This window comes from Ailuropoda melanoleuca, chromosome 5 (genome assembly GCF_002007445.2).
Source record: "Ailuropoda melanoleuca isolate Jingjing chromosome 5, ASM200744v2, whole genome shotgun sequence".
Taxonomy (NCBI): Eukaryota; Metazoa; Chordata; class Mammalia; order Carnivora; family Ursidae; genus Ailuropoda; species Ailuropoda melanoleuca.
This window is the reverse complement of record NC_048222.1, coordinates 12,896,639-12,923,717: the sequence shown is the minus strand read 5'-3', so window position 1 is coordinate 12,923,717 and position 27,079 is coordinate 12,896,639. Positions and strand designations below refer to the sequence as shown.

Genomic DNA, 27,079 nt, shown 5'->3' with positions numbered 1-27,079 from the left:
TGGACTTTTTATGACAGCTTCTCCCAACTTCGCGGCTCCTCTATAAAAGATAGTCCACTCCTTAGTTTGGGGGACTTGCCTATGGTTTTGCCAATAGCTTGCTTGCCGGGCAACTCCCTGCGATTCCTGAAGAAACCCATTTTTTTTTTTTGCTGGTAAAATAACTGGGAGTTTTATTTTTTAAGGTTAACAGGACCGAGTGGATCGCGGTGCTAGGTAGGGCCACCGGGGCTTGTGGTCACAGGTTTCTGTGCCCGTGGACGGCATAGCCCGTGGCAGCGGGACTGGAGGAGGGGAGACCCAGGCAACCCTGCTGTCAGCTTCCCAGAGGAGGTCTCACGATGGCTCTTCCCCTCCTAGAAACAAGCGCCATCCCGACCTGCTCTCACTGCGGGAGCTCAGGGCAGGGTGAAATCTAGGCGGCGTCCCAGGCGGGGAAACCTCCAGGAGTAAGAAAGAAAACATTCCCGCCCCCGCCAACGCTCCGCTCTCCTTTGACCACGCCCTTCCCCATCTGCGCATGCGCCTCCGCCGTCGCGCTGCTGTCTCCTCATCTGCACCTGCAGGGGGCGACGCAACTCGCGTCGCGCGCTCTCCACGTCACGCTGCGCTTGCGCGTTGCTTCCGGGTCAGAGGCCAGATCTCCGGCGCTGCGCGGGCCATGGTGCAGCTCCGGCCGCGCGCGTCCCGCACCCCGGCGTCGGCGATGGTGGACGAGGGCCAGCCCGCCTCCGAGGAGGAGGAGGAGGCGGAGCACGGCCTGTTGCTTGGACAGCCCAGCAGCGGCGCTGCCGCGGAGCCGTTGGAGGAAGAAGACGAGGAAGGGGACGACGAGTTTGACGACGAGGCCCCGGAGGAGCTGACTTTCGCCAGCGCCCAGGCGGAAGCACGAGAAGAGGAACGGCGGGTTCGGGAGTCGGTGCGCAGGTTCGGAGCTCGCCGCCGGCCGGAAGAACCGCCCCTTCCCGTCCCGCGCGTGTCGCCCCGCACTAACTTGTCCCTCTTTTAGGGATAAAACGCTCCTGAAGGAGAAGAGGAAGCGACGCGAGGAGCTGTTCATCGAACAAAAGGTTAGAGGGTAGGGGGGCGTCTCTCTTTTGAAACACCGGGCCAGGTTTGAATTCCCAAGTGTGGTGCCCCAGCTGGGGGGGTGCTTACGGGCGGGGGAAAGTCGCTAATATGCCTTCAGACAACGGCGAAAGCAAAGGCGCTTGAGCTCTTTGCTGTCCACCGAATGAAAATGGGAAGAGTCGTGAATTCGAGATTCGGAGGGTTCATCCCACTTGGGACAGCTCACCATGACAGCCTAGTCGTCTAGCCTCGCGGAGGTCGTTTCTTTATCCGAAATTGGGTTGCTGTGAGAATTATGTGAGGTACTTTGTAAGCGGAGGGCTGTACAGCATAGAGTATGATTGCTTTGCTATCCGACGTTTGGCAGATGGGCCGCAAAGAACGAACTCCAGGTGGACGGGACTTACTTGAGCTCATTGTAGAACTGTGGCTTTTGGGTTGGCCTGCGGTGGGCAGCCTTCACAGTCTCCCGGAGAATGTGGAATAGGTTGTTTCGTGGGCCCCGTCTTCCCACAACTTAGAGGTCGTCGAGGCAGGGCTCACCCTAATTCATTCGTCTAGATGTAAAGCTGTCCTCAAAATCAGAAACTTCAGAAGCAAGTCGGGGCATACTGCCATGTACCTCACTGCTGATTAATTTTTAAATCTTTTTATCTAAGAAAAGAAAACTCCTTCCAGATAACATTCTAGAGAAGTTAACTACAGCCGGACCGACTACGTAAGTAGCGGATCTTGTTACCTACACTTTGCTTACGTACACCTGTGAGTTCCTGATTGGTGCAAAGGTTTATTTGAATCCACATACTAGAATAAAAGAGTAAAAAGCTAGGCAGTAGATACTTGAATTTGGTGGGAAAGGTGGAGGGAATTAACTCCACTTTTCAGTCTTTTACTTCTTTTTGTTCATTCCTATAGCTAACTGGCTTCTGAGTTATTGATTGCAGGGTGTTTAGTCAATAAATGCTTGTGCTCCTGTCCTTGTGCTAAGGGCGGGGTAGATGGTGGCGAGTTAAATAAGTGTTGAGACTTAGCATTTAGTGGAGTAGCAGACACGTGTCCACAGGCTCCTGAAGGTCCTCTTGTCCCGTACTTGCCTTGGCTGCTGCCGCTTCATTCATTTCATTTAGCAGCTTCGCCCTCTGTTGAATGGTTAAAGGCAGATGCTGTCATCTTCTTCCTCATCTATCCCATGAAATCAAACTGTAACAGATTTAGACTTCTAAATATGGGGTAATTTTTAATGTCTGCCCCCCTCCCCGCTTCTCCTAAATGCTTTTTTTTTTTTTTCTTGTAAAGATTTTTATTTGTCAGAGAAAGAGCACAAGCAGGGGGAGTGGCAGACGGGGAGAAGCAGGCTCCCTGCTGAGGAAGGAGCCCAATGCCTGGGCTCAATCCCAGGACCCTGGGATCATGACCAGAACTGAAGGCAGGCACGTAACCAACTGAGCCACCCAGGTGTCCCTCCTAAATGCTCTAAGTTCAGAAGTTTAGTCCCATATTTTTTACCTAGGCCAGTGGTTCTTAAATTTCAGTAAAAACTTTTCCGAAGTTATTCAGATCCTGAATATATATACATTCAGATGCGTGTGGTGGCATATTCCCCTTTTCTCTTTAGAAACCAAGCTCAAATGTCACCTCTTCCTTCTCTTACTCCCCCCACCCCATCACTTCCTCCTTTGTATAGCTTTTCTACTGTGCAAGTGCTTCTGTATGGAAATCTCCTGTTGCATTTTGTCGGCTTACGTTTGTGTCTCCATTTGACCACTACTCCTTGAGGCTAGTCCTTGTCTCCATCCTTGTGTTTGTGCCTGAACTGCTGAATTAATCCTGTGATTTCTCCAAATTAAAGGATGCCGTCCTACCACCTTTCACTTCATATTTTGAATACTCTGTTATGTAACACACTTTTTTCTTAAGTCTAACTGTTCAGTAGAAGCAGTTTGCTGTAGTAAAGTTTGCTCATATGCCTTCACAACTTAAATTCTGGGAAGATACTCCATCCTAGAATATCCTAGCTTGGGAATTGGCAGCAGTGCATCAGGAGGGACTTTTACTTTCCAAAACGGATCCTGAGTAAAAACTGAGGGTGGTGATAATGAAAGGGGGTATCTTATTTGTAAAGCCAGATGAAATTGTGTAATAAGTGGAGTAATCTTTGCTATCTATCTGCCATACTTATCAGTATTTTTATTGTTCGTTCTTAGCATAAAGAAGCCATCAGGAAAGTTGAAAGAAGGTATGAACTGTTCTCATTTAAACAACTTGCTCATGTAAGTGTCAGCGCATCTGAAGATCTCTGAAGCCAAATGTTACTGGCCCGGAGAGAGTGTAGCTTGGACCTGTTGTCTATTTCTTACAAATAAAAATTGCACCGAAATTGGTATGAGTAGATGTTTAAAGTGAACTCCAGTAAATGTTTCTGCTTTATTTTTACATAAGGACTAACTAGAAATAAAACTCACTTTTTTAGCTAATTTGCAGAAGAAAAAGGAAGACTATGAAAAAGGAAGTGATTCCAAGAATGCTAAAGAAAAAGCACAGAAAGTACAGTCTGTCGGGTAAGTCGTCTTTCTTTCTACAGAGAATGTAAAGGTGACTGAAGAGAGTTAAAGTAGTGGCTTATGTGGAGAAATAGTTTAATTAGTAGTGGTTTCAGATTAGATTCTCTGTGGGAAAACCAATTCAGATACTTATATAAGAATATTTGCCTACTAAAACATAAATATTAGTCTATTTCTAGTAAAAGAAAGTAGCCCTGTGATTTAGTTTTATTATCTGTGCATATACAAAATTAGGATTTTGGTTTTTCACTATTTGAAGCAACAATAAAAATGCTCTTTACTTTCACAGTAAGCACGTTATCAGACTTGCTCATTTTGACCTTTTGTGTTGGTCACCAGCCAGAATAAAAGCTACTTGGCTCTAAGGCTAAAAGATCAAGATCTGAGAGATTCGAGGCAAGAAGCAGCGAAGGCCTTTATACAGAATTCTTTGTATGGTCCAGGAACCAACAGAACTACTGGTAAGTTCTTTACAGACTGTTTCTCTGTTTATTGCAAATTAAACAAAAATGATAAATAATTCTCTTTTCTAGTAAATAAGTTCCTGTCTCTTGAAAATAAGAGGTTACCAGTGAAAAAGGCTGCAGCCCAGTTTCTGAATAATTCTTGGGGTAAGATCTAGCTTTATTCTTAGTTTTGGTTTTTTTTTTTAATATCGAAAAATGCTCTTTTCTAAGGAGACTAAATAATTATGAAGCATCGACGTTTTCCTTATAATGCCTTCTGTATTAGTATGTGAAAGGTGCTTCTGAAAAATAGATCGGCGTGGTATCTATGTACATCTGTACAATCTGATTTAATAGACTTAATTCTAGTATTCATAGAATCTTGGAAACTTTGGAATTATTTCTTGGGAATTTTATATCTAATATTCTTACTGCACAAGATTTTCTATTTTAGGAACCCAAAAAAAACAAAATGCAAAGAGGTTTAAAAGGCGGTGGATGGTCAGAAAGATGAAAACTTCCAAGAAGTAAAGCAAAGCAAAATGAAGACTGAGAACTTGTATGTACGTCTATGTATATAGTACTTCGTTATGTGGTTTAGACAATGAGTTTTTCTGAAAAATCTAATAAATCAATCATTTATAAAAATTATTTTGAAGGGTCATTGCAAAAGTCCTAGATCTTCTGGGGGAAGCCCCCCCACCACATTTCATCCTTCTGGAGTACAGGGGTGCCTTGCCATCTCTGAGGATTACACTGGAAGAAAAAGCAATTTAAAAGGAATTGTTTTCCTTTTGCTGAGTGTTTGTTTGTGCATTTAATCAGACGCACGTCTTCCCCCCTGCAGTGCTGGGTGCACAGCAGGGCGAGAGGGGAAGCGGACGGCTGGGGCTTTCCAGCTGCAGCTCTCAGCTGCCTTCATCTTGCACATGTTCTGGTGCTTTGGTGAGAATTTGTTTTACGGAATACAGAATAGGAAAGAAGTAACTGGAAGAGTGCAATGGCTAATAAATATTTCTTCTTAAAGAAAACTCAAGCCTCCGTGTACATACAAAAAGTTAAAAGTCAACCAAAGGATATGGTTATCCTGGTTACTTTACGGGCAACTCCCATGCTATATTGTAGTTTTTATAAAAACAGAAGATTTCCTGTTCTCTGTCTGCAGCACCCACAATATCAGGTTTGACCCTAATCCAGGGAGGCCGATACACTGAAGGCAGTCGTAGGTTGTAGAACTCAGATTTACAGTAGAAACCGTTCATTTTAATTGCTCTAATTTTATATTAATCAGAAGTATGCAAATACCTGATATATAAACTCGACACTCTAGTATCTGTAATAGTAAATTTTTAATGGCTGGTTAATTATATCACTACATTTTTATTGCAATATAGTACTCATTTAAGCACTTAAAAATGGAAGGTGTACAAAGATTAAATTAAGACACGGTAAATTGACTAAATATTTGGTTTTTATATAAATAAAGGTCATAACCACACTGTTGACATGTAATACTGTTATAATACAACAGTTAAACTGTGAGTCTACAACAGAAGTCGTCTGTAGTTGAACAGGAAACAAAGTTGAAAAAGACCATGTTAAAACAAAACTACTGGGACTAACAGGTCGGGATTGTAAGTAGCAACAAACATATTCACTCAGCTCCTGAGTATTTCAAGTTTTACAGTACACATTAAAAATGATTTCTTCCATCAACACTATAAATTCAAACTGTCGGATGTTTATGCGTTTTGCAAGTTACACTGATTGAATGCTTACATGGGAGTGGGGGTCGGAGCATCTCCCGATTTGAAGTTTACGTCACCCACATGCTAACACAAACACAACTTGTTCCGTCTCCTTCCCCCCCTCTCCCCCAAAGGCGGCAGGATTTTTTGGTTTCTTTTAGGTAATTCTTTTCTTTTTAAAGGATTTGTGATGATCAATTTGAACGTCTGAAATTCAGTAATATTTAACTCTTAGACAACTAAGAGGTTAAAGATGGAAAATAATTTCTCCTAACACCAAGTTAGAAAATCATTTGCATCATGCTGTAAACTAGGAAGCAATGTAAAGCGACAAAAACCTGTCCCCAGTACATAATTAAAAAAAATCTAAATTTCAAATCAGCAGAGCTGGTCTACTTCCGTGTTGACTATATGCCACAATATACGTGTGAGCCCCTTAAATGCATAGCTAATGTAGGTAGTCTTCCACTGTGGCAAATGCACAGGATCCGATTCCTGATCGAGCCATCAGTCCTAGACATTGTGTGGCCTGTCCCATTGCTAGGGCAAGTGGAGGTTGCTTTGGCAGATTGTGGGTTTCTGAGGAAAAATGATTAAAAATGGAAAGAGCAATTAGCAAGACATTTTCTAACAACTTCCCAGTTGGGAAAATACTGCATTTCTTTATAAATTAGCAATGCCTACGCTGCTCTTAATTACCTAACTAGTGATGGTAATTTCTAGGCAAATGATTACTGTCGTGGACATGCTATTCTGACTAGATAATATGGGTGGTGGGTATTCATCTGTTAAGACAAATTCTTGCAGAATTAGACTTTTTAAATTTTAGATACTTAAAAACTTCCATTTTAACTATGATGGGAAAGGTGTAAATTTCTTCCTTGATATTTACAGTGAGGAGTAAGGAATATTTAGTATTTCTCTTCAGCTTGACTAAAGTCAGTTGACTTACCAAAAAAAGACACCACGTTTTCAGTAAAAATTTCACTGATGGATTCTTCCCCTTCTGGGGAGAGAACCCAACTGAGGCTGTCTCCAAGGCACACTGGTGAGTGTTATTTGGGTTTCTAGGGGGCTAATGGTGATGATGGTGGCCATGAGTGACGACAAAAGCAAAACCACCCTATAATCTTGGAGGGAGTTAGTTTATAATTGGTAGATAAAATATTTTTAAAATTGCCAATAAATTAGTTTTCAGGGTCATACATGCCCCAAATTTTCAATTATAGTACAGATGCAGTTAATTACCAAAATTTGTTCTTGGCCAGAGATGAAAAAGTGAACTACTGGTGAAAGTGGCCAACCACCAAGTAGCTGGTGATCTCTCCTTGGGTGGAGATTTCCACATTTTAAGTTTACGTAGATTCCCAATTAATCTAATTACTAATCAGTCCTTTGTAGGCATACTTGATAACAAAGGGCAAAAACCATGATACTGGCTGGAAAGGCTCCATATGTTTGATTTGACTCTGGGTTCCAAGTTTGCAATGTGGTGGGAGAAAGAAAAGATCCAGGTGGAATGAAGCCAAAAAAAAAAAAAGGGAAGCAAATTCAGGATTTAAAGGTATAAGAGAAAAAGGATCAAGAATATAAGAATGAAAAAATGCAAGAAAAAGGTACAGAGACTGGGGAGAAAGCATGGTTTAAAAAGCGGTCTGTGGGTTAGGATGAATAAAGTCCTGGCTATTATTTGGCAAGACACTAGTTAAACTTGGATGGTGATAAACATTTTTTTACCAAGTCTAATCTTAAGCAGGACTTTTACAGTTCTGCCTTGAGTCAAGAACAATTTTTTACACAAAATCAACGTAACAGGGAATAAAAACTGTAAAGGAAACATTTTCTCAAAGCTGTCTCTTGATGGTTTATAGGGAAGTAACCTTGCTCAGAGGTAAGCATCTGGAGGTACTCTGATAGAATTTTAATTGGGGGGGGCTGGGGAGGCATGTGGTTATAAGCATCTTTACAGTTTTTTTGGATATAGAACTTCCTGGAATTACATACAATTCATGTAACAACCCTAAGCACTAATTAGAGATGAAACTACATAAAATAGCATGATGTAAATATTTAGCACATTCACCCACAGCAATTTAATCTTGTCATTAATTTTGTAGGAATTACATCAATATAAACTTAAGTACTATTTATAGCTGCGCTTACATACTACATAATCTGCAGCACATAAGAGTATGTTTATCTTGTATAATGGTCCTGAAAAATTTAATAACTGAATTCCTTTAAAGAACCCAAGATGAAAAAAAAAAAAAACCGTCCTAAGAAAACTGGTTACTCCCAAAAATTTTTTCCAGAAGATGTGGCATGTACAATAGAATATTACTCAGCTGCAAAAAAAAAAAAACAGAAAAAAGAAACCTTGCCATTTGCAAAGACATGGGTGGAGCTAGAGTGTATTATGCTAAATGCAGTCAGAGAAAGACAAGTACCACATGATCTCCTACGTGGAATTTAAAAAACAAAACATGAACATATGGGAAGGGAAAAAAAAGGGGGGGAAGCAAGCCGTAAGACACTCAAAGAGAACAAACGGAGGGTTGAAGGAGGGAAGGTGAGTGGGGGATGGGATTAGAGTCCATTTGTGGTGAGCACTGGGTGTCCTATGTAAGTGATGCATCACTGAATTCTACTCCTGAAACCAATAATCCACTCTATGCTAACTAGAATTTAAATAAAAATTTGGGGAAAAAATAAGGAAAATTCTTTCCAAGTCTGAGTGATACCTATATATGAAGCTTAAATTAAGCCTTCGTGATACCTATCATGTAGTAATTTCAAAAAGACAATTATAGTAAACCATAATTTGCCCTACAATCCCAGCATTGCTAAGTTCTATTTTTACCAATAGAGCTAAACGAATTTCATATAACCAAAGAGAATGCAACACATTAAAGAATTCACATTATTTATTATATACAAACTCTAAATTTAAGGAAACAACACAAAAATGTTTTATAAAATATTATTTCAAAACCCCCACTATTAGACCTAAACACACAGTGAATTGACAGTTGACCCTTGAGAAGCCGGGGTTTGAACCGCACAGGTCCACTTCCAAGTGGCGTTTTTATGGAGATAGCACAGTAATGCAGAGGCATTTTCCCTTACGGTTTTCTTCACGTCTTTTCTCCAGCTTTATGGTAAGAATCCAGTACGTTACACATATAACATACAAGATACGTGCTAACCAAGTGCTCATGGTACTGGTAAGGCTTCCAGCCAACAGTAGGCTTAGCAGGTTAAGTTTTGGGGGAGTAAAAGTTACGTGCAAATTTTTGACTGTGCAGGGGGGTTCGTACCCCAACCCCCACATTCTTCAAGGGTCAACTGCAAATAACTTTATAAGAGCAAATAAATGGATTAAGGGTCAACCGTGAATACCTGCTTCCTTTACGTTCTGGCCATGGGCCCTGCCCTCTACATGTCTGTCTCCCTGTCTAAAATGTTCTCGAAGCTACTCTGTGGCACTGCTCTCATGCACCTAAAACAGTCTGAAACATGTTCCTAAAAGCCCCAACATCTGACAGGGCCATGTTGCAAGAAAAGACTTAGAAAGCGGAGTCTCATTTTACCTGGGGATCTAGATTCTAAAGTCAGGTGAAAAATCACTCTTACTTATAAATTACATTTAAAAAGAATTATCCAGAAATTAGAAGATAGTTTGATCTAAACAACCCTGTAGAGTTTATATGTAAACACGCTGAATGCTGCAGAGTTCAGACACAAAAAATCAGGGCTGTAGCGAGTTGCAGTGAGTCACTCACAGGAACGGGAACCGGTAGCCTCTCTCTCAGCCTCGCCTCTGGCTCGACCTCACTACTGACCCTGCTGTTCTTTCTTGCCCCCCCTCCCCCTGTTATTCGGTAAGGGCATTTGGCTGACTATGCTCAACTTTAATGCAAACAGAACGCTACTCCAGGGCTTGGTGCCGACCGGGCGCGCTCTCATCACCTGGAAGGCCCCTGTGTCTGCATTTTCAGCACCGTGGGAGCCGCGGTATGTGTGGCTCAGTCCAGAAATGCTTACATAACATGGACACAAAAATGTCTCTTTTCCTGACTTCTCCAGGTGTATCCCAAAGCACTGTTTTTTTATTTATTCCATCTGAATCCAGTTCATCTGGAATTGAGCTAATGGAGGGGAAGGTTTCCATATTTCAAAATAATTTTAACTTTTTTAAAATGTAGAAAAGCATTTCCCCTTCTAGAAATCCCAGCACAAATATCACCTCAAATATTCAGAGAATCTAGTTGAAGCTGTGCTTTACTCACCTAATATTGCACTGTTAAGAGCTGAGCACACAGGTTCTCTCTGAATTGGGTCAAGCTGATTTCCAACTGGGCTGTTCCAGGGATCTGAATAAGCGAGTAAACTGAATGCATCCTGTTGAAAACATAGTTTGGTTTTTAATTCAAACATTTAAACTACTGTGATCCCCCACAGTTACAAAGTTGGGAGACAAGTAAAATACACAGCTTCATGGCCCTAGACTACTGTAACATTTAAACCCACCTACCTCTATGATTATGAAGCTATATGTTTTTTAACAACTAGATTATGCAACAAAGCCTATGCTATTTTCATTTTTCTTTACTGTACACAGCCATTCTCATTAAACTTTCCCCATCCCTGCACTTGCAGAGCAGAATTAAAACGAATTCTTCTGGAATGTGCTAATTAAAGAGGAAGACAAAAACATTCAGATGCTCTATAATTTATTACCGATACGAATCTGACGTGAAAAGGATAGGGCCTCCCTATATATTTTTTTAGATAGACATGGGAACTCGCTACATCTCACTGGATGTCATTTTCTCACTCAGGAATCAAAAAATTAAACTGGCCCCCCTTCACGAACATTCAGTAGTTTCAACTATCCTCAAGACATCCTTCCTAAAGGAACTGACACACAGTCTTTTCCATCAATCACTCTTTCTGTCTTCTTTCTATGGGAGGTGCACATTACAGTGATTTCAGACACTAGTTTCAAGTTCAAGCTGCATTATCAGCTGCTGTGTGGCCTCTGGCCAGCAATGGCCTAAGTGTCCGTTTCCTCCTCTGTCTGTAGAAGAGGTCCTGAGAACGTCATAAGGACAAACAGCGCAATGAAGTTATTAGCAACGTCAGTTCACTCTAATCTTTCAACACATGATTTTTTTAAAGATTTTATTTGAGAGAGAGCAAGAGCGGGGGTGGGGGGGTAGGCAGAGGGACAAGCAGACTCCCCACTAAATAGGGAGCCCGGTGCGGGGCTCGATCCCAGGACCCTGAAAACTCAAAGACTCCACCCCCAAATTACTAGAACTCATAGAGCAATTCAGTAATGTGGCGGGATACAAAATCAATGCTCGGAAATCAGTTGCATCTCTATACACGAATGAGACTGAAGAAAGAAATTAGGGAATCGATTCCACTTACAATAGCACCAAAAATCATACGATATCTCGGAATTAACTTACCCGGAGAGGTAAAGGATCTATAGTCAAGAAACTACAAATCACTCTTGAAAGACACTGAAGACACAAAAAGATGGNCTTTTGAAAGATATTGAGGAAGACATAAAAAGATGGAAAAATATTCCATGCTCATGGATCAGAAGAATAAACATAGTTAAAATGTCCATGCTACCCAGAGCAATCTACACTTTCAAAGGTATCCCAATCANCCTTGGAATTAACTTAACCAGAGACGTAAAGGACCTATATCCTAGAAACTATAGATCACTTTTGAAAGATATTGAGGAAGACATAAAAAGATGGAAAAATATTCCATGCTCATGGATTGGAAGAATTAACATAGTTAAAATGTCCATACTACCCAGAGCAATCTACACTTTCAATGCTATCCCGATCAAAATACCGAGGACATTTTTCAAAGAACTGGAACAAATAGTCCTTAAATTTGTATGGAACCAGAAAAGGCCCCGAATCTCCAAGGAACTGTTGAAAAGGAAAAACAAAGCTGGGGGCATCACAATGCCGGATTTCGAGCTATACTACAAAGCTGTGATCACAAAGACAGCATGGTACTGGCACAAAAACAGACACACAGACCAATGGTACAGAACAGAGAACCCAGAAATGGACCCTCGGCTCTATGGTCAACTAATCTTTGACAAAGCAGGAAAAAATATCCAGAGGGAAAAAAGTCTCTTCAATAAATGATGCTGGGAAAACTGGACAGCTATATGCAAAAGAATGAACTTGACCACTCTCTCACACCATAAGCAAAGATAAACTCCAAATGGATGTCAATGTGAGACAGGAATCCATCAAAATTCTAGAGGAGAACATAGGCAACAACTTCTATGACATCGGCCAGAGCAACCTTTTTCACGACACATCTCCAAAGGCAAGAGAAATAAAAGAAAAAATGAACTTTTGGGACTTCATCAAGATAAAAAGTTTCTGCACAGCCAAGGAAACAATCATCAAAACAAAGAGGCAGCCCACGGAATGGGAGAAGATATTTGCAAATGAAACTACAGATAAAAGGCTGGTACCCAAGATCTATAAAGAACTTCTCAAAAATATATGAGAAACAAAAAAAAAATGGGCAAGAAGATATGAACAGACACTTTTCCAATGAAGACATACAAATGGCTAACAGACAAATGAAAAAATGTTCAAAATCATTGGCCATCAGGGAAATTCAAATCAAAACTACACTGAGATACCACCTTACTCCAGTTAGAATGGCAAAAATTGACAAGGCAAGAAAAAACAAATGCTGGAGAGGATGTGGAGGAAGGGGATCCCTCTTACACTGTTGGCGGGAATGCAAGTTGGTACAGCCACTTTGGAAAACCGTGTGGAGGTCCCTCAAAAAGTTAAAAATAGAGTTACCCTATGACCCACCAATTGCACTACTATTTACCCAAAAGATACAGACGTAGTGAAGAGAAGGGCCATAAGCACCCCAATGTTCATAGCAGCATTGTCCACAATAGCTGAATTGTGGAAGGAGCCGAGATGCCCTTCAACAGACGAATGGATAAAGAAGACGTGGTCCATATATACGATGGAATATTACTCAGCCATCAGAAAGAACGATTACCCAGCATTTGCTGCAACATGGATGGCACTGGAGATTATGCTAAGTGAAATAAGTCAAGCAGAGAAAGACAATTATCATATAGTTTCACTCATTTACGGAACATAAGAAATAGGGAGATTGGTAGGAGAAGGAAGGGAAGAATGAAGGGGGGGGTAAACAGGAGGGGGAATGAACCACAAGAGGCTATGGACTCTGGGAAACAAACTGAGGGCTTCTGAAGCCTGGGACAGGCTGGTAATGGGTAGTAAGGAGGGCAGTATTGCATGGAGCACTGGGTGTTATATGCAAACAATGAATCATGGAACACTACATCAAACACTAAGGATGTACCGTATGGTGACTAACATAATAAAAAAAAAAATTTGAGAGAGCAAGTGCGGGGAAGGGGGGAGGGAGGCAGAGGGACAAGCAGACTCCCCACTGAGTAGGGAGCCCAATGCGGGGCTCGATCCCAGGACCCCGAGGTCACGACCTGAGCCGAAGGCAGCCACTTCACCAACTGAGCCCCCCAGATGTCGTCTTATTTTGGCAACAGTCAGTGCCCGGATCTGGAGGAGCAGCGGAGACCTGGGAGAGACAGGTAACAGAACGCCTTCCCAGGTCAGAAGGCACACGGGGGAAAGTGCTGAGGAAACCATGGATAGGTGAATTCAGGAACAGCACAGTGTGCCCCGCAGCGCTGCTCAGCTCTGCCAGCGGTTCACTCCAGCCGAGGCTACTGACCGAGAGTGCACGGCCTGCGTCCTGCAAAGCTAACGGATCCCTCACACCACTTCTGAAGGACTGATCTTTGCTCAAGACTTCCATTTACCCCACAACCACCTCATGGGGACCATCCCCACACTACAGACACATTTTTCAAGTAGACTAAAGAATTGGCTAAGGAGCAATGGGTATATAAAAACCTTTAAGCACAAAACTACCCCCCTGGGGCCATATATCCAGAAAAGCTAGCAAAAGGGAGAAATGGCGCAGCCCCAGATCTCAAATCCAGACCAACCATTCCTCTGTTTACACCTTTCCTAATATTTAAAACAAAACCGCATGGGAAAAGATGATGATGGTAATTTTCACGCACGTGGATAGACTCCTTTTATCCTCATAATAACCTCAGGAGGTGGATACTGTTGTGCCCATCTTAGAAGCAAACTGAGGCAGGGAGAGCTTAAGAGCACACAGCTAGTGCAGGAATTATTTTTGTAAGATGCAGTTTCTTTTAATTGCCGATCTAAATATTAAGATGACAAAAGTCTGACATTTAGCTCTAATATTTGCAATACAATTGAATAAATTATTGCACACAGCTGCCAGACACTCAGGCCACAGCTGGCAACCACCAGGACCCAGTCAGTCACTGTTTCAAGGAATCTCGCGGTCTTACAGAAAGTCAGACACATAAATAAGCAACGTACCGTGTCCCGCTTATTAACAGAGAGTATGCTGCCATGTGACATAATCACAGAAAGAGACCCAAGCTCCAAGGAAACAGGCTGAGAGAAAGAAAGGCAGGGATGGAACCACAGGTAAGAGGTCAGATCCTAAAATGCCCCTAAATCACATTAAAAAGCTTGAATTTTTTCCAATATGGCAATAGAGTTTTAAGTCGAGGACCGACAGAGATAAAACCAGACTTTAGAAAGATCGCACAGCAGCATAAGAACAAAGATGGGAAGTCAGGTGAAGCTCTATGCAAGAAAACTAACAGAACCTTAAGAGGAAGAAAAAGAAGGTTTACACCACCAGGTTCCCTGTATCTATTTTATCCTTCTTTACAAAGGGAATGGAGTCAAGGCACAACATTCATGTTTTAAATCCTGCAGAACTAAACGGAGGGTTAAGCTTTGGTGGTGACCAGAGAAATGCAAATAAGCCATGTTAAGGTCTGATGTGGGGCCCGCTGAAGTAGATGAATGCAGCAGTGCCTCTGGCACTTTCCTTTCCATCGCGGGTAAGCTGGTAGAGGTTTCCGGAAAGCAGGAGAGCACTATATAGCAAACGCCACACTAATACCATCCTGGGACTCCATCGTTCTATTTCTAGGACTCTCACCCAGTGTTATCATTTTAAGGAAGAAACCAAGATACATGTATAAAGCCATTCACTAAAGCATTTGAATAAAAGCAAAAAATCTAACAGAGCAATGCTTAAATGAACAGATAGAGCAGCATTAAAGAGTATGATGTAGCCACTTAAAAATAACTAAATGCAAAGAAACTGGAAATAAGTGTTTATGACCGTCGACAAAAACAATACAAATCAGTATAACTGTAATTACGAGGTAAAATATATGCACATGGGACTTAAGACACAAAACTGACTATCTGTGCACGGTCACGGGATGCTGGGTTACTTTTCACTGCAGAAGGAAAGATCTCCATGGGCAGAATTCCTGAGGCCCACGTGCCGCCACCTAGGTGGGATTCTCAAACCGCACTCAGAGCTGGCCTAAGATCTGCAGCAGCTTTCTACACAGGCTGAGTCTGAACTGCTCTCTCTTTGCTTGGTCGCCAGCTGGAGCTGCCAGCTCATACCGGACTCTGCACCAGTCCCGCAGGCGCCCCGCAGCGGCTCCGTCCACGGCAGCCCAACAAGTTCAGGTGCTTGTCCTGAAAGCCACTGGCAGGCGCAGGCAGGTGAGAAACTGAGAGAAGGTGAGCAGAGGAGCGGAGAGAACGGGGCGGGGGGGGGGGCTGCAGGCGCTCCTCCCCCACATTTAGTGCAGGCAGGCGCCCCCATCCGCACCAGGCCTGCTCCCCCAGGGCTCAGGGCAGGCAGAATGCGAGGTGCCTCACGGTAAAGCATTTAGGGGACTCTTACCTTCGCATTTAAACAAATCTTGCTCGCTCGCTCGCTCTCTATGTGTGACTCAGATATTTATGCAGATCCACACAAAATGAAAGAGAAAAAATACCCACTATGATCACACGTGCCCTGAAGTGAAAAATAAAAGGAAAAGGAGTAATTTCTAAACCTTCTCAACTATGGCCAAGAAAATTTTCATGTTGTCCTTGTATCCTCCAGCTGTTTCAGGGGCTTCAGAGTTGGCTCAGTCAGCCAGCATATCCCTCTGTGGATCCAGGTAAGTTGAGGGAATGGGAAGGAAGGAGTTCAGGAGATTAAGAAAGTCTCGTGAAGCAGTTGGCATTTGCTCAGAAGTCAGAAGTGCAAAATCAAAGCCATCCACATTCTTTAGATGAAGAAGATGAAATACATCTCTACATAATTCAATATATAATCAAGGACCCTCTTTGAGAAGAGGCCACATAATGCCATTTTCGGGGCTTCTTGCACATTGGAATCAAAGTCAGTCAGCTGCTGAAGCGAAATCCTGCATTTTCAAAGACATTACAGAAACCCCACTCCTTCATCCTTAGCCATTAGCATCAAGTTTTAACGAGAAAACAGTGAGACGACCTAGTGTAAAAAAGCGTGGGAACTCTTAAAAACATTCTGTATCCCCAAGTCTCCCCTAAAACAGCAGCTCTCCAAGTACCGTCCAGAGATACCTGGGTCCAATCTGAGACCCTCTCAGGAGGTCGTGTGAGCTCCGAACTGTGTTCATAATGACACGAAGACACTACTTTCTCTCGTCTCACTCTCATGCTCCCACAGCCACACGGTGGGGGTTTCCAGAGGTTACGGGGTGTGTGCAGGGAGGGAGGAGAATGCCGTTTACCCTCCGTTACACCCAGCGCTCAAAGCCACGCCACCGTTCGAATTTTTTGGAAGTTATTTTTCATAAAAATAGCCAGTGGATTTATGATTATTTGTCAATAAATGGATCACAGTTTTAATTTCTAGTATGATAAAAACAAACATAACCCATACGAACAAAACTCTTCTTAATAAACACTCATTAAATAGCTCGGTGCTACCTGCATTAGATATAGTTCGAGGGGGAGGAGCGAAGACCTGGGCTGACCTCAAGGAATTCTTCATCTTAGAGGGCAAATGTGGACGGCCATTTTCCTGATATAGGAATGCCAGATTTTTATTTTATTTTTTTTTTAATTCCAGTATAATTAGAGAGTTACGTTAGTTTTAGGTGTACCATATAGTGGTTCAACAATTCTCTACGCTCCTCAGGGCTCATCGCATGAAGTGTGCTCTTGAACCCCATCAACCATCTCGTCCATCCCCTACCCACCTTCCCTCTGTTCTCTGCAGGTAACAGCCCGTTTTTTGGTCTTTTGTTTGTTCATTCGTTTTGTTTCTTAAATTCCACATGAGGGAAATCGTGTACTTGTCTCTCTCTGACTGATTTCACTTAGCACAATACCTTCTTAGTCCATTCATGTTGTCACAAACGGCAAGATTTCATCCTTTTTTATGGCTGAGCAACATTCCATTGTGTGTGTATATTTATAAATACTCCACAAATATATATACATACATAGCACATCTCTCTCCATTCGTCTACCGAGGGACACTCGGGCTGCTTCCGTAACCTGGCTACTGTAAACGATGCTGCAGTGAACGCAGGGGCGCGTGTATCTTTTTGAATTACCGTTTTCATAGTCTTTGGGTAAATACCCAGTCGTGGAATTACTGAATCATACGGTAGTTCTATTCTTATTTTTTGGGAACTCTCCAAACCGTTTTCCACAGTAGCTGCACCAGTTGGCTGTCCCACCAAATGATTTGACATTTTAAATGAGAAATTGTTTAAGTGACATATTCCACTGATTTATTTAGCATAAAAATCATAATTCAGCCCTCCCCCCCTTTTTTGGATGGCTGAGGGTGGCCGTTAGAAAGAGCAGTTGTGCTCTCCGGCAGAGGAAGTGCCACGTGCACGGAGCCCAGCTCTCCTAGTGCCACAGCGACTGAGACGACAAGACCGCACACGCCGTTTAGCTGGCGATGTACGCGCGGGGCTCCTTATCTGCTCCTAGGCTAAGCGGGTAGGCTCTGTCTACACGACAGGTGCCCTACTGAGGCTACAGTGAGGGAGGCTGTTTTACATTGCTGCCCACATGTCGCATTTGCTGCTACCGGGCGGAGCTGGTGGGGGCGCTGAGTCTCAGTCTGGGTCAGGAAGGGGTGGCCGAGGCCTTGCGCTTTCCCACTACACCCAGGCATCGGGCTCAGGGCCAGCGCACCCATCTCCCCATTGTTGTTTGGACTTCTTTCAAAACATTCGGGAGCAAATATTTATAACAAATCACCTCTGAGCCCAACCTAATGCAGGATTACAAAAACATAAATTAAAAAAAAAATACCATGGCGAGGTTAATGTTTCACTGACTCATGGGGCTACTGGGACTTTTAGGAGTATGGAAAAAAAAAAAAACTTTTAAAGAATTTTAACATCTCTACAACGAATTGCAGTGCTGACCTAAGGTGGGGGAAAACTCGTCCATCTGCAACTGATACATACAATCGTGGCTCACATGCTGAACTGTTGTGATCTCAACCATCTCACCATCCATCGTACACGCCAATCCAGAAGAGCTGAAAACGCATTTTAACTCTCCTGGTTTTGAAAGATGACCCAAGGCCTCAGCAATCACCATCAAAATGAAAATCACATAGTAGACACTGAATTTGCTGCAGCCCTGAACCATGTTTGCTGAATATCTCAAATTCATAGTTTTATCAGCAAACCCACACCCCTCCTAATAACTCTGCCAATTTTACAGCTGAGAAAATAAAACTAAAGAAGTTGACAAAGGGTATACAGTGCTGACAGGTGGGAGAACTGGGGTTTAATCTGTATTTTTTACTGGAAGTCGAACCAGAATTCCTGGCACTACTCAATGTTTCACAAAATGACAATTTAGGTCCTTTGACACATTTCTAATTTTTCAAGGAAAAACAAATCTACCTTCAACATTTTTTTATTTGCTGTGTTCTTGCCACATTCTCTCCTCAGCTGTTCGCTCATGGCTTGTAGTTCTCTGCCGAAGTGAATCATTCTCTCTATGGCGGCTTGACTTCCTCCACACAACTGGCGTCTTAACTGACTCGAATCAACTTCTGTAAGCAAAATAAATGAGTATCTTACTACCTTATGAAATGAAATACAATGGAGAAATGAACATAAATTGCTTATAACATTTTGTACGTTTCATTTACCAATTACTACCTAATAGTTTATCTAAATATGTAGATTTACTGTAATTCAGTGTGAAACTCTGCAGCTAAAAGGTATACTTTCTCTACGTCTCAAGAATCTAGGTCCGATCTCCAGCATGCAGCCGAAGTCGGGTGACCACCTTTCAGTGTAGGGTGCACCTGGGTTATCAGGGAAAGGTTTATAAGAAGTTCAGCACAAATCTCCCAAGCTACATTAAGCAGCATTAAGAAAAGAACACCATCAGTAACCGCCTCTAGGGCTGCTCTGGCAGCACACAGAGACAGAACACAAGGATGCCTCTTGGCTAAAAGCTAAATGACTCCAAAGAAACACAGAAGACGCCATGTTATCAGAAGGGTTAATCACCCACTTTTACAGAATAATTGTATGGTACAGATCTTGGTGGACAACAATCACTGATCAATAATGTAACTGTATGGATGACTAATGACACAGAAATTGCTCATGAGGACAAGAACCAACATTTACTGAGCTCTTCCTTTGTGCTTATTAGCTTTTCACAGATTGGCTCACCTAATCTCCACAATGACCTACAGACCTGTTATTGTTACTGTACCCATTTTACAGATGAAGAAACTGAGGCACTGAGCTCTTAAGTAACTTGCCCAAGGTTACACAGCTAGTAAGTGGCAGTCGCAGAATTCGAATCCGGGTCATCTGCCTCTAGAGCTGTTCCTAGCCACCAGGCTGAAATCACTCTCCGAAGGTTGAGGCTGCTGGGATACGACACAGGAAAACCAGGCTGCCTTCTAAATTAAACCCCTGGCTTGAAAAAGTGAATTCTACACTGAACACATAATCCTCAACAACAATCCCCCATAAAGACCTTCTAACCTCAAAACAGTCAGAAATCTAATGTTGCCATGGAATTCAGACAAATAAGAATTTTTAGGCTCCAATAAAATTTTCATTCACCAACTGATGGGGAAGTTTGCCGACGGTTTAACTTTATGGTACAATGTACTACACACAAGTTGTCAACAAAACAAAATTATGGATGCTATTGTACCTTCCAGCCACACCATTTTTTGGGCGGTGGGGAGGAGAAGGGTGGGTCACACTTAAGCCCCTACTACGTGCCAGGCACTGAACTACGCATAGTCACATACATTCACATTAAATCAACAAAAGAAAATGATTAGAATTCATAAAATCATCTCTACCCATCTGGCCTTTACTGGTTATATTGAAATAAGCATAAAAACTTTTCACATCTCCAACCGCAAACATCCTTAAGAAAGTTAACACCACCAAGAGCACGGCCGCATTAATGACAGCACCAACGCCGAGCTGAAACAGCGCCGCACAGGGAACCGGCCAGCGCTTGACTTCAGAAGGCACTGGAAAGTACCTCTGCTCCCCCAGCAACTCGCTCACACAGCACAGTTTAGGTAATATGTACCACCGTCAGATCCAGCGACACATACGTCTGTAAATCTGACTTCTGCTCATCGGCTGTGAATCAATACAAGTAAAAACATAACCTTGTAGTCATCATTTTTTATTAAAAATGTAAGAAATATCACTGCAGACCCATTTCGGTGTCACAATCTTCCATCTCGTGGTCGTGTTTAGAGCTACCATTTAGGAAACCATTGGATGAAGTCTCTCCAACCCCATTGGAGTAGTGCTCTGTTTCCATGTCTACATCGTTGCTGGAATGAAAAAAACAAACCTAATTTTAGAAATCGCATACTTGTAGCTTAGTTTAAAATAAATTACTACTCAACTACATAGCCTGCTCATAAACTGACTTTGTAATATAAGGCAACAGCAATCTGCAGAAAAAGGTGTTTAGTTCAATCTTGAATGTCTTCAAAGCCAATATGCAGCTCGCTCTTAACAAATGTGTACTCTTGGATGGGGAAGGGGAAAAAAGTGTGTGCCCTAAAATGCAGTGGTTTTCTGACTTTATATCAATTTGGGCAAGCTCTTTTTCACAGACTTCCCACGATTTTTCCGACTCAGATCTGTGCTTTGTTTTTTGTTATAATTAGCCTTTGCCCCAAGATCCCCCACCCTCGCCCGGCATGCATTTCCAGCATTCAAAGAAAAAAAGGGGAAAACTTCACTCTCTAACCATTCCCGGATGCCGCTTCACCCCTTTCCTGCCCTCATATTCACCCCTCCTAAGACAATTTTTTTTCTTTAAAGGTCTTGACATTCCGCATTTGTCCCCTCTCCTTAGATACACAGCCTCCTGCAAAGGTAAATGACGACCTGGAAAACCACTGCGTCCGGTCCTCTCAGACCTCGTCGGCACCCAACACCATTTTCCTCCCACAGGCTTTCGCGTCGGCTTGAGAAATCTAAAGCACTGCCAAATCTGAAGTTTAAAAATGCCGTTTCGGATCCTGAGGTTGCTTCTAACTTTCACTTGTGTCTCATTTACTGATGAGCAGCCCCGTGCCAGTGGCCTTATCAGGACACACTGAAGCTGTCGCTGGATGCCCCCTGGCACTCTAAGAACGATAAACACCCACTCCTGAAGACTTCCCCAGTGAAGATCGACGTAAGGATCATGTAGTCCAGAAGAACACACTTGACGAAAATATAGGAAATACATTAAAATGCACTTTTCTCATTTAAAAAGCAACGCATATTCATTTGTAGAAAAAAACAACACTGAAAGCAGATGAGCAAAGAGCACTCTGTGTGTGATGCCCCCAGACGTAACACTGGCAGCACCTCGGGGTGAGCGTGCGAGTTTAAGGGTGCTCGCGTAGGGGCACTGCTTCTGTCAGCAAAAGACGTCAGGTAAAAAGACACAGACCTAGGAAGAAGGGGGCAACGGCCCCAGGATTCCTCCATCAGTCAGAAACGCTTGTTTACTCTATGTTTGTTGTTTGTTTGTTTAAGGAGGCTCCTGGCCCAGTGTGGAGCCCAGTACGGGGCTTGAATGCACGACCCTGAGACCAAGACCTGAGCTGAGATCAAGAATCGGGTGCTCAAATGACTGAGACACCCAGGCGCCCCTGGTTTACTCTATCTTGATGAATTCTGGGATAAGAAAAATCAAACTTTAAAAATAATAATGTTTAATTTAATGGAAATTCTTAAGATCATAGTTTTTAGTGATCTTAATAAGTATACTAAATTTTTTTCTTTTTTTTTTTGACAATACAACATAGTATTTGGGAGGAATTCTTTCACTCAACGCACATTTAAGAGCTTTTGAGCCATGTTCTGTGTTAGGTGCTAAGGGTGCAATGGAACAGCCTCTGCCCTCCAGGGGCAAACGGGATCAGACCTAGGATGAAAGTTAATTACTAGGGGCGACACAACATTTGGTGGGGATGTAACCAAGGAAATCATCCTGGAAGAGTAACAATGGGACTGAGTTTTACAGCCTGCTTGAACGGAAGTTAGGAGGGAGGACGGGGAGGGAGGGGAGCAGCATTTCAGATGGGGCAGAGGGTGGGGTGCAGTATAATGGAAAAAGCACGTGTCTGGAAGTCAGAAATCCTGGGAAGTAGTCACGGTTCTGCAACTTACTAGCCACTAATTACTGAACTTGACCCCCCAGAAAGTCATTTACACTTCTGGTGTTCAGCTCTACATCTGTAAAATGGTTTTAATAGTTAATACCATCTTTGCTTACTTCGCAATCCCACAATCCCATTGTAAGGATGGCCTTTACCAGCTATAAAGTAACTGTTACTGTTAAACAGCTTAAGGCAGTTGAAGAGCTTCCTTTCTTCTCCTTCTTCACTGCACTCAGAGGAGGCTGTGTCACCAAACCCTTCCGGTGAGCTTGCTTGCCTGAACTCAGGTAGTAATGGGGCTCTTTAGCAACTTCCTGCCATGGAGAGTATTTAATAACCCGTGAACTGCCCGCAGTCCTGCCCCCAACAATGGCAGAACCCTCTACCAACAATACAGTACTAACGTGCCATCAAGTATGGTAAGTACTGAAGGCTTACCTTTCTAAATTTCCATACATAATTTTTATTACAACACAGTCTTTTTCTTCTTTTTTTTTTTTTAAGATTTTATTTATTTATGTGACAGAGAGACAGCCAGTGAGAGAGGGAACACAGCAGGGGAGTGGGAGAGGAAGAAGCAGGCTCCCAGCGGAAGAGCCCGATGTGGGACTCGATCCCGGAACACCGGGATCACGCCCTGAGCCGAAGGCAGACGCTTAACCACTGCGCTACCCAGGCGCCCCACAACACAGTCTTCTAATCTTCCATTTTCTAGTATGTCATTTCTACTGAAACACTACCCTAATCTCCCTGCAAGGGACAGCCATTCTTCCCACTACTCTTCTCACACCTCTTCTGGGGACGCCCACCGCAGCCTGTACCACACCACCATCACTTCGGTAGCTCGTCACTTGGGATAGATAATCTGGATATTCTGATTACTCTCTCTCTCCCAAATTGCAAATACAGATTTTTATACAGACGCCTTTCTCCAGAATCTTATTTCCATTAAGTCCCATGTGAAAAGTTGGGCTCTTTCTCCTCTCTGATGAGAAAGTTTTACACTGATGAACACTCCCCCAAGTGCAGTGCAACCAACCAATGGTCTTATCATGTGATAAGACCAAACCAACATCAAATTGATAAAATCTACCCATTATTTTTTATTCGTATTATTTTTATCATTCCACTAGTCCTGAACCAAAGAGAATTCAGATGCTGGATGGTCTGGGCAGGCTGACTTCGTAAGAGCTTTGCTGCTCTCCTACATTAGTGTTCAAATGATTACATTCCACCAACCTTTAGGTTCGGGAATCTCCAACCCGAGTTATCAAGGATTTTAGTGTAGTCATGTGGACATCCCTTCTCTCAAAGCTCTTTGAAGTCAGAGACCATGCTTAGCAGAATATCTGACACCCAACAGGTCCTCAATACTACACTCACGCCCTGTGCTTATTACCAAATGACTTAAGGTCCATCTGCTGCTATAAGCAAGCTCCCTAAAGACAGGCTTTCAGAAAAGATTCTTCGTAAAGTTATTTGGAACTCAGGAAACATTCTACACATTTACACCAAAAAAGCCCACACGCAAAGGAAAAAAGAGTTGTAAACGTGTTTTATGTTACTTCTAGAGAGTAAATATACCACTGTGACTTAACTTGGAACCAGAAGAACAGCATTTATGTGACCATCTGTATAGGCTGGTGCCGGCAGGAAAACCAGAAGAAGGCAGAGCCCAGAGGGGATTCTTACAGCCCCGGCAGGGGGAAGAGGGAACGCAGAGTCAGAGAAAGGAACGAAGGAGAGAGGCAGCATGCATATGGGGAGACTGAAAAGCTCTGGGGAACTTACTCCGTACCCCTTTTATTCTCTGGGGGCTTGGGAACTCCCAGACCCCCATTACGGACCATATAATTCAACTTTTCTGAATTACTGAAAATGATGACACTTAGGTTGCTTATAATAATACAAAAGCTAGGGAGGGGAGATTACGTACCTGGTGAAGTTATTAACTTGCTGTGACCGTGACATGTTTATACTGTTTAGTTCTGGTACGTTCAAACTGGATGACGGGTGTTTACTATGGCAATATGACTGATGTGCTTTATTTGATATTACACCATTACTACAACTTTCAAAACCTGGGGGGAAAAAAAGAAAAAGATGCATGAACACACACACACAAAATTATTATTTAGTTGTAAACAACGTAATCATATTCTGATCTTGCATTTAAAACTTTTATAATGTAGGAAAGTCAATGCATTACTTAAATAGTAAACAAACCGGTAACTTCTTTGAAAGGCTATAAGGATATTAATTGTGGGCTGTAATTACCATCTCCTCTAACATTGACTGAAGGCTTCGTTATGGATCTTATTTAATCCCCACGACCCCCCTAGAAGGGCAATGTTCTCATCGCTCCCATTTAAAATATAAATACACCGAAGCTAAGAAGTTGTCCATGCCTGAGTCAACGTATGGGCTTCAAGACGGGAGGTGGCGAAGGATACAAACCTGAGAATCATGGGCGTGCGCGAGATGGTGATGTAAATAAAATGAGAGGCACTAATAGAGAGAGGTATGCGCCGATGGAGGAAAAGCAAAGGGGTTATTACTCCATGAAAGGAAAGGAAACGGTCTCTGGCTTCTGTTTCAGAAAGCGGAACGTGCAGAGGCAAGAGAACCCCCTGGGAAGAACGGAAAGAGAGACAAGCAAAGACAGAAGACTAAGAAAAACCAGAAATAAACCTAGAGAAGTGATGTCATAAAGGCCAAGAAAGGTGAGAACTGCCGTCAAAAGAACACCGAAAGCCTGAGAGACAAGGACCGGTGAGCCCAGAAAGGGCCAGAAGGAGAAGAACCGGGCAGAGCAGACTCTCGCAGGGAGCGGGGGGGGGGGGGGGGGGGGGGGGGGGACGAGAAAGCGGGCAGCCCAGAGAGGTGTGCTGATGGGCGGACTAAAGCTACCACGGCTGCGGCGCCACCTTCACGTTTCTACCTCATCCGAACACACGGTGACCTTCTACCTTCACCGGATGTCTACGACTTCATTTCCAGAGATGACTCGAATGCTGACCTTTGTTTACGCGCATCTGCTAATAACCTATTCTCAGAAACAGCTCTTCTTCAAGTTACCTTCCTGGTACTAAAAACACACCAATCAGATCCACATACAATTTTTCTTCCAGAACGTTGTGAGATCAAGTACACAAAAGAGCTATGTGGAAACGTCCAGATTTTTAAACATTTTTAAATTTTCGTTCAAAGGCACAGGGAAGGGTAAAAACTTAAAAGTACTGTCATCACACCGAGTCTCACCAGAAAAATGTGCAGCGCTCCCTTTGCCTGAGGCTAAGCTGTGGATGTTCATCCCGTGGCTGGGGCTCATGCTCGGACTGCTGAAAGGTCGAGGACTGACAGGGTAGCTGTCTTGAGATTTTGGACTTCGGCCTCCCAGACAGCGCACTTCACTATCGGTACCATTCACCATTTCTATAAACTGACGCACTCTAAAAAAAGAAAAGACAAATTGACTTATGAGATGATTTTCAAATACCGGTTTGTTTATTTAGTAACAACAGATTTCTGAGAGGAAATGTTTTAAGAACCAGTATTTATCAGTAAATATGGCCTTTAGACAGTATGCTGAAAATATTAACTATGGCTTCTATGCTTAAATTTGAAATTTTCCAGAAAAATCAGAGTGTAAAGCAAAAGACATTGAATTTCCTTTATTCAGGATTTACTGAAAAAATGAAAATCTTTTGGTAGTTATAATAAAATCAAAATAAAAACTTCATTTTTGGAAGTTAAAAGTAATTTAATCAAACAATATTTGCACCTGATAGCAAGTCAAATAGTAATGTAAGAACATAATGTGCTTTACTGGACAAATGACGCAAAGAGCACTGTTCCCCACTCTTCCTCATTCCTAGTCCCTTTTGCGACCTTTTCACCAAAACGGGCCACATTTAAAATTTTACTCTAAAGCAAAACAATTCTGACATTTGGCTTACAAAGGGCTCCTGGTACTTAAGAGAGGTGAAATATTAAGCTTAATAACACCTAAATTTTAAAATAACAAAGATTCAGAAGACCAATAAAAAAAAGCCACATTACAATGGCTGTTATAAAAAAAAAAAAAGATGCAGAAAATAAAGTGTTGAGAAGATGTAGAAAAACTGGAACTCTGGTACGCTGTGGGTGAGACTGTAAAATGGCGCAGGGCTATAGAATTCTAAGGATTAACTTCCTCAAAAAATTAAACATAGATTTACCATATGGTTCAACAATTCCACTTCTGGGTATATACCCCAAAGAACCGGAAACAGGGACTCCAACGGATAGCTGTGCACCCCTGTTCCTGGCAGCAGTATTCACAATCCCCAAAGTGGAAGCAAGCCAAGTATCTATCAGCCTTCAAAATGAAGGAAATTCTGGCACATGCTACAACATGGATGAATCTTGAGGACACTGTGCTACGAGGAATCAGCCAGTAACAAAGAACAAATGTTTTATGCTTCCACTTAAGATGCGGTACCCAGGAGAGTCAAATTCAATTTTATAGAGACAGAAAGTAAAATGGTAGCTGTCAGGAGCTGGGGGCAGGGAGGAATGGGGAGTTCGGGTCTCCGTTTGGGATAACAAAAAA

The 27,079-nt window shown here is 42.6% G+C and overlaps 2 protein-coding genes across 3 annotated transcripts in view; one reads left to right on the top strand and one right to left on the bottom strand.

Annotated features, from left to right (window-relative positions):
* Positions 1–377: 377 nt before the first annotated feature.
* NOL7 (nucleolar protein 7) lies at positions 378–4,729 on the top strand. Its single transcript, XM_034660314.1, has 8 exons — positions 378–927; positions 1,010–1,070; positions 1,731–1,789; positions 3,276–3,307; positions 3,542–3,629; positions 3,972–4,093; positions 4,166–4,243; positions 4,533–4,729. Exons 1-8 carry the CDS (start codon positions 521–523, stop codon positions 4,607–4,609), a joined length of 924 nt encoding a protein of 307 aa, XP_034516205.1. The 5' UTR covers positions 378–520; the 3' UTR covers positions 4,610–4,729.
* Positions 1,820–27,079, bottom strand: part of RANBP9 (RAN binding protein 9) — a 93,072-nt gene continuing 67,812 nt past the window's right edge. Inside the window, exons 9-14 of one of the 2 annotated variants that reach the window (XM_034660304.1) lie at positions 25,747–25,937; positions 24,422–24,566; positions 20,534–20,655; positions 18,728–18,879; positions 10,116–10,227; positions 1,820–2,271 (exon numbers count right to left, since the gene is read on the bottom strand). In XM_034660304.1, the coding sequence (XP_034516195.1) occupies positions 2,267–2,271; positions 10,116–10,227; positions 18,728–18,879; positions 20,534–20,655; positions 24,422–24,566; positions 25,747–25,937 (727 nt within the window). In that variant the 3' untranslated portion in view covers positions 1,820–2,266. Of the gene's footprint in view, positions 2,272–5,408; positions 6,406–10,115; positions 10,228–18,727; positions 18,880–20,533; positions 20,656–24,421; positions 24,567–25,746; positions 25,938–27,079 lie in introns of those variants that run through there. The other variant, XM_011222903.3, reaches the window with a different exon arrangement.